We start from the raw sequence: 15,249 nt of genomic DNA, 5'->3' as shown, positions 1-15,249 counted from the left end.
CGCCACATTCAACTTATTGTTTCTGAGCTGCTGCTTCTGAGAGAGCAACACAACAGCAGCTATACTCTTATTTTTATTGTTGGCATCTTTATTGATATTTAAACCTTTCATAGAAATGGACTGTGTGGATTTCCCGAGAGTTCTTCCAACCTCACCGAGGAAAGCCCGGGGACAGATTCAGGTTCGTGTCACTTTCACGTCATTGTGTGAAACATGTCAACATTTAGTCAAACTACCAGTATTTACATGAGGAACAAACAGGGCACGATGCTCATGTTAACGTCACTGTGCATGTGCATGAACACGGTGCTTGTAGACCCACCGACCTGAACTGTCTGTGCTGTTTCCTGCAGGTCATCTTCGGTCCCATGTTCTCAGGCAAAAGGTGAGTTACTCATTCACAAAGTTAAAACACCAGGTGTCGGTACATGTGGAGCTAGCTGCTCGCTTTATGTTCAAACCTTAAGAGTAAAGTTAAAACCACACAGACCGCGCAGACTTCACCATCCCGCCAAATCTGCTTTGTTGAACCCACTCCCATCACTGGGAGCAGAACGAAGCGGATGTTAGAAAGTGTGCAGCTCGTCCACTTTCCATATTAACACCTAAGGTTCTAATGTCACTTCATACCGATTCTGTACTTCATACTCAACATGGTACAAAATGTTGATTGTAAAGCTACAGTAGAATGAAATCAGTGTTGGAGATCCACTGTCACATAGCTGAGCTGATATAAGTTGTGTTTTCATGAACACAATACATGGATGGGTTTTTTACTGGAGTTAAAAAAATGATTGTCATTTACTTTGCAGCACTGAGCTGATGAGGAGAGTGCGCCGCTTCCAGATAGCTCAGTACAACTGCCTGGTGATCAAATATGCCAAAGACCAGCGATACAGTGACACAGGCATGGCTACACATGACAAGTAAGTTTATATTTCACTAAGTTGTTCACATGTACAGACCTACACGTACAAATGAAGTCAATAGGAAAGAAGCCTTGTTACTAACAATGTGAGACTATTTTTGTTTTGCACATACCTAATTACAAATGATGGAACAAAGAGGAGAGAAGAAAATCGTGCAGCCAAGTTTGGATCCAAAAGATATTAATGGATTTATGGGGGGTGGGTTCCTATGATGAAAATGTACAGCGTTTCCCTCTTTTCTAAAGTTAAATTTGGATAGAAAAAAAGGAGGAAATTGCATTGTCTCTCACCAATCTGCTCCATGAACTTGAGCAAAACCTGACCACTAGTGGTGAGACTATGTAGCTTCTTATGATATATTATTCATATGTATAAAAGCAGGAAGTAATGTGTGAAACATTTATCCACAATTATCTAACCTTTATCCTGTCTATCTTTTAGAAACACAATGGAGGCTGTACCAGCCAACAGTCTGGGGGATGTGAGGTCTCTGGCACTGAAAGCCTCTGTCATTGGAGTTGATGAAGGACAGTTTGTAAGTATATGAACTCTATATTTTCCCTGTTCTTTTTTTCAGATGAAACATTTCACCTCCAGGAAGAACACAACGTGTTTTTATTTTGGACCTGTGAAAAGTTTTAATTTAGAGGAACCGTGTGTGTGTGTGTCACAAATTCTTCGTCTTAACTTGAGATCCAGTGTTTATCAGACAGATATTTCTATAGAACAAAGTGTTTGGAGGTCGGCCACTAAATCTGTGCTTTTTTATGTTCTTGTAGTTTCCAGACACGGTGGAGTTTTGTGAGGAGATGGCCAATTTAGGAAAGACAATCATTGTAGCTGCCTTGGATGGAACTTTCCAGAGAAAGGTAAGTGTCCCTGTTTGTCTCCCCATCAGCGTGATGCTGGTTCTCCTTAACAAACAGACACTGTGTGGATGCTCGAGGGTCAGACGGACTATCACGATGGGTTGAGAAACAACAAAATGTCAAACATTTTTGAGGATGTACTGCGAACAATCTGCATGCGCAGCTCCTCAACTCTCTCAATGTGCTCCTTATTTCACACTATAGTGTCTTTTCTGTCCTTGTAATGTAATTATACCTGACTGTTTTCCTGCTGTCTTGTGCATTCCTGCAGCCATTTGGACACATCCTGAATCTTGTCCCTCTGGCAGAGAGCGTGGTGAAGCTCCACGCTGTCTGCATGCAGTGTTACAGAGAAGCTGCCTACACCAAGAGGATAGGAGCAGAGAAGGAGGTGAGGAGGCATCAATAAACTGAACAATATTTGGGCCCTTTTCAGACCTGCTGTAACTGTTTAATTTGGATGATCCAATTACAGGTGGACAGCTTAATGGGATAGTTCACCCAAAACTTAATATTCACTCATTATCTACACACCACTTTTGGGGTCACTGGGGGTAAAAAACGTTGCAGCCAAATCCAATCCAATTTAAGTAAATGGTAACCAATTCTTCAAATGTTAAAAAAACCAACAGAACAAAACTAAATGCCTCCATACTGTTCCTGTGGTGGAAATGACGGCGCTTCGAGTCGACTGGCTGCAACGCTGTTTACCCCTGAATCTCCAAAAGTGATTTGTGGATTCAAGCACTTGATTTTGAGGTGCTCCAGGTTGAATCTGGTCACATTCTTTGAGCTGTGTTGATGCAAATGCACCCTGGACCACATTAAGGACCGCCTACTCAGCTGACGTCCTTTGACCCTCTACAGTTTGACAATGAACTTCTTAGATTTTCCCATGTATTGATGCATTTTGTGTGCGTGTGATGTACTGACTGCCACTTAACAATTTTCTACTTTTTTTCCTGATGGGTTTTTATTTCATTGTAAACTGCAGCACATTGATTTGACAACAGACACATCTGTATAGTCAGACTGTGTAAAACCACACAAATAGGGCTTATGATTATGTTTGTCCATACATACAGCAGGGAAGTCAGATCTCACCTTAAATACTTGCTTGAGATGCAATAAGGACCCATTTTAATACCAGATGTGAACACACTTTTAGTTTCCTTCTTATAATTAGATCTCTCTCACAGATGTTAATATGAGGGTCTGAAAAAGGCTTTTATTTGAAGGGCAGGTTTTTTTCATCTGAAATACCTGACCATGTATATTTTTAATTAATATCTAAAGTGATTATATTTAACTTTGAATTCTTTTTTAGTTGTAGGAGTAAAATAATTACTGAACATTATTGAGATATTGTGTCTCTGCCACAAACCTCCCCACATTTAAGTGAAGAGCAAGTAGATTTGGTGCATTTCCAGACAATGTGATAAAGAAAGTTGCCTCTTCTGTCTTTCAATACTTTTCTAACGGGACATTTCTTGTTTGTTTGTGCCGTAGGTGGAAGTGATCGGCGGAGCGGACAAATATCAGGCGGTGTGTAGAAGTTGTTACGGGGGTCTAATGGAGGAAAAAGAGAACAGCACTCCCTTTATGAATGAAACGCCACAACATCCCTCGGGGAAAATTCTAGACTGTGGAGTTCCCCGGAAACCTTTCTCCTCTCTCCATATCTGAACTCTAGAACCAGACATGTAGCACACGATCTGGGGAGAGTTGTGTGTGCGTATGCAAGCGCATTGGACAATTTTTATTTTTTTTAACTGACATACTTTGAAATGATTGCCGTTTGTTTGTATTTTAGGTATCTTGATGCGTCTACAGTGGAATTGAGTTATCAGCTCAGTTTGTTTCTTATGAATTTGGTGTCCAACAGTGTTGACCTACTTTTTCTGTGTTTTATTACTTGATTAATGGGGATGTGCACTTGAAAAACTTGGGGTGGGAAATGCATGAACCAGCTAATATTTCACTGACCTAGGCTTCACTACAATATAATCAACATCTGTAATATTTATGCAATTTGTACCTTCTTTAACTGTAGATTTTTCTGGTGACTAAAGTTATAATTTATTTTATCTTAAACGTATGTGTTGCCATCATTTATTATGAATTTGTGGAAAAGTCTGTTTCACTATGTATGGCTGACCAGGAGCTGTACAATAGTACAATTTATGGGTTCAAAACAGTTGAAATGATCTTTACACAGATGTATTAAAAGTAAGTGTTTTGGCTGTTATACTTCAGTGATGTGAAATCCAAAGCCCTCACATGCTATCGTGGACCAAAATAACCTGTTAAAATCCTGGAAGGCTATACTATATATAACCTGTAGTAGAGACAAAGTCAAAAATATTTATCACTATGTCTGAACAGCCTGTGAGTGATTTTATTATATAAACAATATGATTTGAAAAACATATTTCTCCTTACATCAACAGATGAAAGCAAATTGCAGCATCACAACTTCAGTGATTTGAGAAAAAAATATTTGTAAAAACCAGAAGGGCACTTTGAGAGTGCATAGCTGCACCATGGTTAAACACTGTATCCGACCATATTGGATAGAGGGATACAGAATTCCTGGATCTGCCTGATTATCCGTATTCTCTCAAATGTAAGGTTTATCTTGGGTCATGATTCTCCCCTCCACAAAACTTCATGGAAAAATACTATATTTTTACGTAATCCTGACAGGTAAACAAATGGCCTCTCTTTGGAGGCGGTATCAAATCAATCTGAGATGATGTGAATAATGAGACAAGTTCCTGTCTTCTCACATCTAAAACAGGGAACTAACAATATAACAATCGACCACAAAAATCAACAAAGTTATTTTGGCAAGCTCATTGTAAATTTAATGTGTGCTCATGAGTCAACATCCTCATTACCTTTACAAAAGTGTGCAGGAAGATGCTGGAGACAAAGTCCAAAGGAACAATTTTTGAAATTTATGATCAGTTGAGTTATACAAGACAAACAGTTGTCTAACATTAATACACTGAAGTTTTCACAATAGTTTTATCTTGATTTTCCAGAGCATGAAACAAAGCAAAAGAAAATCACTCAAGTGCAGCCGTGACCCACAGCTGTTTAACTGAAATATAACAGTGTCAGTATGTAATCACGGGACAGTTAACTCTCATTCACTTTCATTTCCCCAAAAAACTCTAGTTCAGTTTTCTCCTTTAGATACAAAAGACAAATCATCAGCAGTGTTAATCATATATTGTGGGTTCAGTAGGTTATGCACTGTAGGTGGGTCAAAACATATAATCTGTTTTTTTAATCATTGCAAACGACAAGTTTGATGAATGTAATCACATTCAATTTGTAGTATAGCTTCAGATAATGGTGTCATGTCTGAAGTCAGCCTACACCTCCACAAGAACCATGGAACAATAAAAGAAACTGATCTCAGGCCAGTTACTCTCTGTCACTGCAGCTGAGCTACGGCAGCCGGAAGGCGGTTGAAGTGTTAAACTGACAAACACCAATGATTGGCAAAAAGGAAACCAGGACAGCTGTTAAAGCTAAAGTGTTAACCTGTCATCTTCAAAGACACACACGCTGCAGTCTGCCTCCAACAGCTCGGTGTGTAAACAGGACCTGTCATGTCACTGAGACCTTGGAGCAGGTGTGAGGTCAAACTACTCATACACAGAAGAAGAAGCATTGTTACTAGTGGTTAATGAATGACTTCAGAAAAAGGACATGCTCAGTGGATAAACTTGTTCAATAAGTGCATGGTTATCTACTATCTGAACGTTAGCCGCAGGTTTAAAGAGCAACACTGACTACGCACGTCCCACGAATGACTCGGCAGTTTGGCAAATTTAACACATTAAGGCCGTTAAAGCAATCGTCACAGCTCAGGAAATGGGGGGTTGCTTTCATGTCATCATCAACCAGAAGATTGTTTTTAAACCAGTATCAGCTGAGATGGTGAACACAGTAATGGTTTTACTGCAGTACAAAGATTATTTAACCCCTAAAACTTTGTTTGAAAAGGTATTTATGGTGATATGGCTAACTGCAAAATCCAGCCCTAGCCCACAATCACAGGACATTTGGCTTTATAGAGGTTGTCTCCCACTGTACTATTTAATTGTACGTCCTAAACTATGTACAGGGCATCAAGATACTGTATCTGCACTGAGGGGGAAAATAAATCCACTAAACTAAATAAGAAAGTAAATCGCACATACAACCATAAAAATGCCAGCTTTGCATAGCGACAATTATGTACAAATGCACATTCTCAGGTTCCAACAGAGAGTAAAGTGTAAACACATCACGTGCTTTGTTTCTTCCACTCTGACTGGAGCTTCATAAAGTCACATGATGTGACCTTTGACCTCCTGGGTACATTCCATCATCACTCTCCCGTTCAGGATCGGCCCATTTGAGGTAAGAGTTGCATCTTTGCATAGAGGTCTAAAGTCAGATTGCTTAATCATCGTCAGCACTAATCTCGACACTCCGGCCTGACGTATCAAGATCCGACCGCAGACCGTCTGAAGTAAACCGCAGTGTCCCACATCTGTGACTCGCAGTTGCACTGCTCAGGTTCTCACGTCTGAGAACAAAACATTTCATAAATCAAACGTAAAACCACATCAATATGATACAGCTCCGTGCCTGTGCAGTACAACTCCAATCACTCTCTCCACAGATGAGTGAGGACACCAGCTCGCCCGCGTCAGCTCCCTTGGCCTCAGTAGTTGGGTGGCAGGTAGCCCTCGTCTCCTTGCGGCTGAGGTTTCGAGGAGAAGGGAGGCGGCTGAGGCATGTCGGCCATGCTGCTGGGATAGGCTCCGTAACTGGTAGGGGTGTAGGTGGTGGGGTTGTAGGCGGTGGGGGGGTAGGTCGGAGGGTAAGGGGTGTGGTGATCTGATGGCGGCTCTGCGTGGGTCGGGAGCGTAACTTCAGTCGTACCACGGCGGAAACGAACCAGCCCGTAGTAGGCTAGGATTCCCTGCACAGTGAGATGAGAAATGTAAAGGTCAGTCCAGGTCCATTGAAAGATTATGCATCGTTTTGATGAATCACTTTGACTTCACACTAATGCTGAGGATGTGTTAAAAATGTGGACAATAAGGGTAATCCTTTTCTTGTTCATCTATTATTGAAGGAGGGCAAAGGCTACACAGCATGGAAGTCTATGGCTCAACTTTAGAACAGTAGCTTGCAATAAAACTTCTCTGCTGACACAAAAGAGTCAAACGCACCAACCTGGAGAACCTTGTACTATCAGTGACTTCAGCTGTGTTAGCAGGCAAAGGTTCGACATTAACACAACACAATAAGTATGGCTGCAACAATTAATCAGTGATCGACTCATAAATTCATCACCAACTACTTTGATTTTCAATTATTTGGTTTAGGTGTTGTCTTTTTTTAAGAGAAATTCTAAATTGTCTGATTTCAGCTTCATAAATGTGAATATCTTCTGGTTTCTTTACTCCTCTGTGGACAGTAAAGTGAATATCTTGGGTTTGTGGACATCTGAGGAGGACATCTTAGGGTTTCCCAAAATTGTTGTGGACTACACAACCTATCAATTAATTGAGAAAATCATCAACAGATAATCAATGATAAAAATAATAATTAATTTCAGCCCTACATGTAACGATTTCAAACAGGTTTTAGGTGAGATTCTTGCAAGAACTGCAGTTATTGGCGGCTTTAAGTGAGAAATAACAATAATCAATTCTATTTATGTGGCACCTTTCATGCCACTCAAAGTGCTTCACAAAAAAGTAAAAGCATAAAAACAGTTAGAGGTGCATGAAACAATACAAAAAATAAAATAATAAAAGACAGAGTCACTGCAAAACCAGAGACAATAAAATGATATGACCAATAAAATAGGATCAAGTCAACTAAGGTTGGTAGAACATTCTGGTAATAAACACAAGGTTCCTGGTGAGAGGTGAGTCCTGGAGTGATATGGTCAGTAGTAGACTGTGTCTTGGGGAGGCCAGTTAGCAGGATGTTACACTAATCTAATCATGAGAAGATAATGGCATGAGTCAGTTTGGCAGCTTTGTAATATTATCAACATGGTTTTTGAAGCTAAGGTCTGAGTCAAGAGTAACCCAGAGACCTTTCACTGCTGGATATACTTGTGAGGCAGGATTACCTAGATGATCAATGATTTTCTCTCTTTGCAAAATGGATATTACAAGAAAAAGTTTGGTTTTATCTGCATTGGAGGTAAAACTGAAACTAATTTATAAACTTCATTGGCAGAAAGCACCACTAGTTATCTCCTAAGTGTCAGATCTTAGTCCGGGCAACAATCATATCATTAAACTTCTTACTCCAGCTGTAGCTCAGTGTTGAAGTGACATGGTAACATTTCAGCTGTTTTAATAACAACACAGACAGTCCTGCTCACCCAGGTGGCGATGGAGAAGAATGAGAAGGCAATGGTGGCGTGTGCGGCGTCGTGGGGGATAGCGCTGACATCCTGAGTGCGACCCCACTGATTGGCCAACAGGCAGAAACAAACGAACCACAGGAAGGCCCACGCCCCTAGAAAACACACAGATGCGCAGATGCAGAATGAATGACCATTTTTCCACACTGTGTGAAACAACATCACAAGCACTCAGTTGAAAATGATATGAAAATGAATTCAACCACACAAAGGAAGAAAAGCGTCAACAGAACAAAAAGGTCTCTCCTGTCGCCATCTGCTCGAATGACCACAAGCTGTTTCACAAACTACCACTTCTTTGTTTTTCTTGATGAATGGATGAATGTGATTTGGCTGTTTGCATTTTAGCAGAATCTGTGAGGTTGTTCTACTCCCTCCAACCTGCTGCTTGCTCCTCTACTGTACTCTTTGATGAATAATAGGCCCTACATGTTGTGTTATGTCAGGAACACAGACAGGCGGTCTGTCCCACATTACACCAACAATCAGAGGCTTTCTGTACGAAGAGGCTCACATTTACAGTAAAGGAGAAAAGTACAACTCAGATGGGGAATTTATGAGGAGAAACAACCACTCAAGAGGCCTAAGAACGGTTAATAATGCTGAGGAGAAAAAAATGTGATTAGAAAATACTGCCCTCTCATGACTTTCATCCTTTAAAAGCTTTTCTGGGGTCAAATCAACATTTGCGTCTCTCACACAGATAAAAACTGAGTGTCCTGAGAATATTTGACAACCAGCCACTGTGTCTGCAAGCCCTTCTTAGCACTACCACCACATTTAATTACTTCTGCACTAAGAAGGATGTTTTTTAGACATAGTCTTCTTAATTGTGGGTAACACATTATCAAACATTTGGCAATAGGCTTTCAGCAGACATAGACTTACAGTGCATTTTGGTTTTAGTTTTAAAATGGAATTTACAAGGGAAACCATCTCTATCCAGGCAAGCTTTCACCAATGCCAGGAAAGGTAAATGTATTTGTAAATCACATATCATACTACTGGCAACTCAAATTGCTTTATAAAGTACAACTAAAAGCAAGCAAGCAGATGGTTCAGTAGATCAAACAAGTATTTTTAACCTAGGTCGTTTAGTGATATATAAACCAGCAGAATCATTTTAAAGTCCATTCTTTCAGAGATAGGAAACCAGTGAAGTGATCTGAGAACTGGTTAAGCTTATTTCGGTTCTTCATACGGCAGCAGTATTCTGGTACGCCTAGAGCTGTCTGGAGATAAATGGAAGTACACATTTCTCCAGATTGAGTTTTTACATCAAGTCTATGATCCCTGCCATATGGGAGAAGGCTGATTTTGTTATTGAGGATAACAACATGGTGTCAAGCTTGATTTTAGATTGTTCAATGACAGGCTGTGAAAGTCAGGAGAGAGTCTGAGTCTTTCTTTCAGCAATAAAGAGAGAATAACTTTGATTTGTCCTCATTTAACTGCAGTACATTTTGAAGCATCCAGCTACTAATGTCTTTCATTCACTGTAATAAGGAATTCAATGAGCTATAGTTGTTTGTTGGCCCAGTGTTTCATCTGCATACATGTGATAAGAAATCATACCATCTTGAATCACCTTGGCTAATTGAGGCGTATTAAGATTGAACAACAGAGGTCCAAGAATCGACCCTTGCGGCACTCCACACGTTATTAGGAGACGCTCTGATAGGCATCTAGCACATAATACAAAGTAGTCTCTGTCATGGACGTAGGACTTGAACCAGTTCAGGGCACATTCACAAAGACCCACACAGTGCGTCAGTCTGTTTTTTAATATACTGTGGTCAACTGTATCAAAAGCAATAAGGAGGTTTAGTAGCATGAGGACAGAGATGAAGTCATTCAGAGCCTTGATAAGAGCAGTCTCCATGCTGTGGTGGGGTCAGAATACAGATGGCAAATGTCTTGTCAAAAAGAAATGACTTAAAACAACATTGTCAATGATTTTAGTAAAAGGTGACAGGTTTAGTATGGGCTTATTATTACTCGGAACGGAAGGATGCAGATTTTCTTTATAGGGTTTACTGACTGAGGCTTTCATGGCTTTTCTGGGAATATAGTAAAGAACTATTGGCTATCTGCAGCGCATCTGTTGTCAGGCAACAAAACCTTGGAGAAATCTGCAGGATGATCAAGACAGGACAGGAGGATTTAAGATGTGAAACAATCTCTTCTAGTTATACAAGTTTTATGGCATCAAAATGAGGCATTTTACAAGACTTTCTAGTTGTTTGCTAACCTTAGTAAAGGCTTATTCAGACATAAACAATGTTTGCCTTTCACTTATTATGAACGCAGCAGGAGATGCATTCACAACAACAGGAAAATGTCTGGAACATTTAGGTGAGGTGTGGCACCAGAGTAGCGCGAGCAGGAGGCAGGACATGACCTATAACTTTAGCTGGGAAAACACAGGGTTTTCATTTACAACATATCAAAACCAGCATCTGCTCTTCTCATCAAAATCTGTTGAATCTTAACATCTTTCTCAGTTGTGTTCTTTGTCTGCGTCTTCTACATTTATGACACCTTTTTCATCCTGAAATTGGTTTTATTTTCAGTTTTGCATTCATTTCGTGTTCAAATTATCATAATTTTTACTGGGGGGCAGGCAGGAACAGTTCCAGAAATTGTCCGAACCAACTTACTTCGACATTTGTGTTCTCAAATACAGATCCTCCAGAAAATGTAAGGAAACTTTCTTAAGTGCGTGTCTGAAAGCAGCTTAGGTAAGGTCAGGTATGAACTAACTTCACACGATGAAGCTGTTTAACCAAAACAATGAGCTGAAAGAAGCTATAACAGTGCACACCTGTAAGTTACTGCAGAATTAGTAATCATTTCATAAAGGCTTGTCACTCTCAGTGGCACCTTTCAGACGACACATGGTTATTTGATCCATTGCTAATATAAAAATAGAGATTATGCTAGTTTTGAGTAGTTTTAATGCTAGTCTTAAACAATAAAGTTTTTGCTCACCTGAGAATCCCAGGTCGGCCATGACAGCGTACTTCCTCTCCTGTGCATTGCTCATGAAAGGCAAGTAAACATCTAACACCAGGAAGGCCACGCAGGCCAGGAAGGCTATCACCCCAATGGTAACAGCATAATGACACGCCGAGTTATTCTGGTTGAAGATGCACTTTGCCTCTGCACTTTGGGGAGAGTTGATGTATCCCTCTGTTGTGATGCAGCCAAACACCACCATGGCAAATATCTACATACAAACACAGAGAGGAGGAAGGTGGCAATTAATGTAAGGTGAAGGAATATGAGAATTATTTCAAATTGTTAAACCATCAATGATTTGCTCAATTCAACTACCTCAGTTAAAGGTGCATTTCGCAGTTTACTTTAAGTTTATCCATTAACTTCACACTGCATACCGTACATTGTTCCTCACCAGATGTTGAAACTAAATGTTTCAAGTCTGTTTCATGCAAGTACAATATGAAAAGCTACAATCAGACTTATCAAACAGATAATCGACTTTAGTTTGTGTCAAGCTCACATCAGTGTCCTCCTTTCTGTTCAAGGAATGATTTGGTAAACTCTTCCTTGGTGGTGCATTCACAGACACCTGGACATTTGGAATTTGACTCTTTTGACTCGCTTTAAAAAGACTGCAATCAGGACAACAGCCGCCCAAATGGAAATCAAAAGAGGGCGATCTCAACATTAGTATCCTTAGAATGAATCACAACATGACAAAATAAGCAAACCTCCTCAAGTTTAGTTTGTGTCTACTTTGAGTACAGTCATCAGACAAAATATTTTGTCAACAACAGAATCCGGTTGATTATGGGAAACAGCTTCATTGCAGATAAACCAGATAGGATGAACGTAAAGTTTTCTAACTTCACTCTGCTCCATAGACTGTTTATAAAAAGCTCTGCACACAACATCCAACACACAAACAATTGTAGAATTAGATTGTAGAACTGTTTGAGGAGTCCCAAATGACGAGGAATAATTCTGAAGTCACGCAATAACACAGACAGAACGTTCCAAACAGGCAGTTTGGAATGAAAAACAATTTCACAAACACCTGTATCCATTTCTACTTCAGATCCAACATAGATTATTAAGCAACGCCGTCCACAGTCTTTTCTTGTTGCTTGACTCTTGAAACACCCTCAAGTTCTTGTGCTCAGAAATCGAAGAGCGTTAACTGCTGCCAGGTCCCTCGGAGCGTCCCGTGGTCTGCTACTGTCTGCTCTGGTTACCCACCTAACCATGTGACCTACTTCTGAGTGCAGCTGCCTGCCATGTGACTCTGGAGATGCCACCACTTCCCTAACAACACTCATAATGAGATCTGGGAGGAGGATAGACAGGGACTGTTTAACGCGTGGGAAGGAGGAGAGGCCGTAATCCTGCGAGACAAAAGGTAAATGGACTGAGCAGGATGGACGTTGAGAGAGGAACCCGGGGACTTCCAAAACAAGAGACCAAAGTGAGATGGGGACTGTTAGAGGAGCAGATGGATGTCGCTTCACATAAACACACAGATGGAAAGTGTTGAGTGACAGATGTCAAATAAACGACTTAATGTCCAATGTGAAAAAAAAGTATATTGTTTCGGTGGGTGTTACAAAGCTCTGCCTGAGATAATGGTGTCTTGTTTTTACACAAACTAAAACCACCAGATCTGCATTTACTACAGTCAAGATAGCTGAAGAATTTGAGATGGTTGTTCCAAGAACAAGACTCTCCTTGTTCTGGGAATGGGTGTGGTGCATTGTGGGACATGTAGGCGGGGTTACAGAGCAAACAAAGTTTTCTTTTACTGCAGGTACTTGGTCCATGAAGCAAGAGTAAAAGCACCAGAGATGGGTGGCATACGAGGCGAATATTTGGTGGGTTGGACACAGCTGCAAAGTATGTGTGTGTGTGTGTGTGTGTGCGCTTGTTTGTGTGTGTAAAAGATAGAGAGAGAGGGAGAAAGAGAGACCCACACAAACATTTTCCAAGACTAAGAGAGGGTCAGCGAGGGAAGGTATCACCTTACCTGCCCACCAGCCCATGTTTACTAGAGACACATATCTAATCTCTCTTTGATACACACACACACACACACACACACATACATGTGCATACGTATAAACAACTGTTGTGGCAACCGAGGGCACATTCTGTCCTCAGTCTTTATCCACCACAGTGTTCAGGTTAAGCCGTGTTTTTCCCTCACTCTGACCCTGCAGTACCTTAGCCAGAGGCCTAACAAATGGTTTACGCCTCACGAGAATTAAAGACCTGTAAATCAACCGTACTCACAGCGATCCTCCTGTAACAAAATGAAAGCACTAAAACTCCCATTAAATGAGGTTCCTAATAGTTTCATTTCCCCAAGGAGGCAGCCAAGGACAGCTATATCAAATCTAATCCTGTGAGCTCCATTACACTCAGAGCGTCCTATATGTGATGCCACAACCTGTCTGGCTGAGTTTCATTTTACACATAGCAGATCAGTGTCATCACCACATAAAATATATCTGTGCCATTTGATTTACCTAGCAACAAGTGTTCCGCCGTGTGCAGAAACTTCCCAGAACTTTCCCTGGGATGCGAGTACCCCTCTTGATGCAAATACCACTTCTTACTAACTCCCAATAAAAAATGTCTATTAATGTCTCTATACAGTCTCTTAATAATTTTAAAAACATTAAATTATCAAATTATAAACAACTGTCTTTACAAGAGTTATAATAGAAAAGTGAACTGCTGCTTGTAAGCACAACAACAGAGTAAAGACAACAATAGATTATAATACAGCCATAATTCAACTGGTAAGCCTCCAGTGTGTGTGGGTTCCTGTGCTTGTATATTTTTGACAGTTTTTTATTTTAAGCAAATTAGGACATTTTGGGAAAGTGGGGACATTTTGACCAGTCCTCACTTTTCCAATGGACTGTTTGAGGGTTAAGACTGTGTTTCAGGGTTAGAATTAGGTTTATGTAAAGTCTAAGTTTATTTAGTCTGGATGGTTACGGTTAGGGTAAGAGGCGATGGGATGTATTGTGCTAATGAGTGCCCTCAAGGATAGAAGTACAGACTTGTGTGTGTTTCCTGTCTTTTGTCCTCTGACAACAGCAGTGTTGACCTGTGCTGTCACCGAGCTGCTGTCACACACCAGCTGCACGCAACATGACGCCCCCCGTGGAGGCGCTGCAGATAGGAGCCCGTTGTTTTGGCCAACACGGATCAAGATAAACATATGTGTAAAGGCTAAAAATGATATTTATAAATATATTTATAAAAGATGTATCCGTTCCACAGAGTCAGTCAGAGGGCTCCTCGCCAAACGCACCTGTTCCCAGGACATGTTGAATGTCCCCTTCCACCCCTCGCACCATGGAACACATGGACACATGAACACATGGACACATGAACACATGGACACATGGACACATGGACACATGGACACATGGACACATGAACACATGGACACATGGACACTCTACCTCCTCCAGCGGCACTCACCCAGCTCAGCAGCCGCACTATGGTCTGCGGCTGGCGGACAAACTTGTTCAAGTCGAAGCCTCCTCCGGCGAGCGAAGCCCCGTACACACTGGCACCGCCCGCGTCCTCCATGTCTCTCCCGGTTCAGCGGCAGTTCCTCCGGAGTCCACAGTGTGCTCTGACCTGGACTCACAGCACGGCACGGCACGGCACGATACGGCGGCTGAACTGAAGTGTGTTGAGACAGAGCCGCTGCTGTCCCCACCTCCTGCAGAGAAGGACTGGTCGAGCCAGTAGGACAGGAGCTGCGCGCCAGCGGCTGCGCGTCAGAAATGAACTATTCCACAGTGAAAATGTTTGACTTTACTTTTAAAAATCTCTTAATCTATACAGTAAAAATGTTTAATATTAAGTTTGTATGTAGTCAGAGAGGTCCTGAACACAGGCATATCAGTATCTCTCTGAACTTATTGAGCAAAGTGTTTTTAACAGTACTTTGAAGTATCCAGAAATTACCTACTTT

At 41.1% G+C, this 15,249-nt stretch overlaps 2 protein-coding genes across 2 annotated transcripts; one reads left to right on the top strand and one right to left on the bottom strand.

Annotated features, from left to right (window-relative positions):
- The first annotated feature begins 59 nt into the window (after window positions 1–59).
- On the top strand, window positions 60–3,856 carry tk1 (thymidine kinase 1, soluble). Its single transcript, XM_061094052.1, has 7 exons — window positions 60–181; window positions 354–385; window positions 813–926; window positions 1,371–1,464; window positions 1,709–1,798; window positions 2,070–2,189; window positions 3,308–3,856. The coding sequence occupies exons 1-7, from the start codon at window positions 116–118 to the stop codon at window positions 3,482–3,484; spliced, it is 693 nt and encodes a 230-aa protein (XP_060950035.1). The 5' UTR covers window positions 60–115; the 3' UTR covers window positions 3,485–3,856.
- Window positions 3,857–4,639: 783 nt separating this feature from the next.
- On the bottom strand, window positions 4,640–14,992 carry syngr2b (synaptogyrin 2b). Its single transcript, XM_061086652.1, has 4 exons — window positions 14,748–14,992; window positions 11,244–11,481; window positions 8,211–8,347; window positions 4,640–6,785 (listed from the first exon to the last, which is right to left on the bottom strand). Exons 1-4 carry the CDS (start codon window positions 14,856–14,858, stop codon window positions 6,525–6,527), a joined length of 747 nt encoding a protein of 248 aa, XP_060942635.1. The 5' UTR covers window positions 14,859–14,992; the 3' UTR covers window positions 4,640–6,524.
- Window positions 14,993–15,249: the final 257 nt, after the last annotated feature.

Source organism: Limanda limanda, chromosome 2 (genome assembly GCF_963576545.1).
Source record: "Limanda limanda chromosome 2, fLimLim1.1, whole genome shotgun sequence".
In the NCBI taxonomy this organism is placed as follows: Eukaryota; Metazoa; Chordata; class Actinopteri; order Pleuronectiformes; family Pleuronectidae; genus Limanda; species Limanda limanda.
Note: the sequence above shows the minus strand (reverse complement) of the source record. Positions and strands in the feature narration are given on the sequence as shown.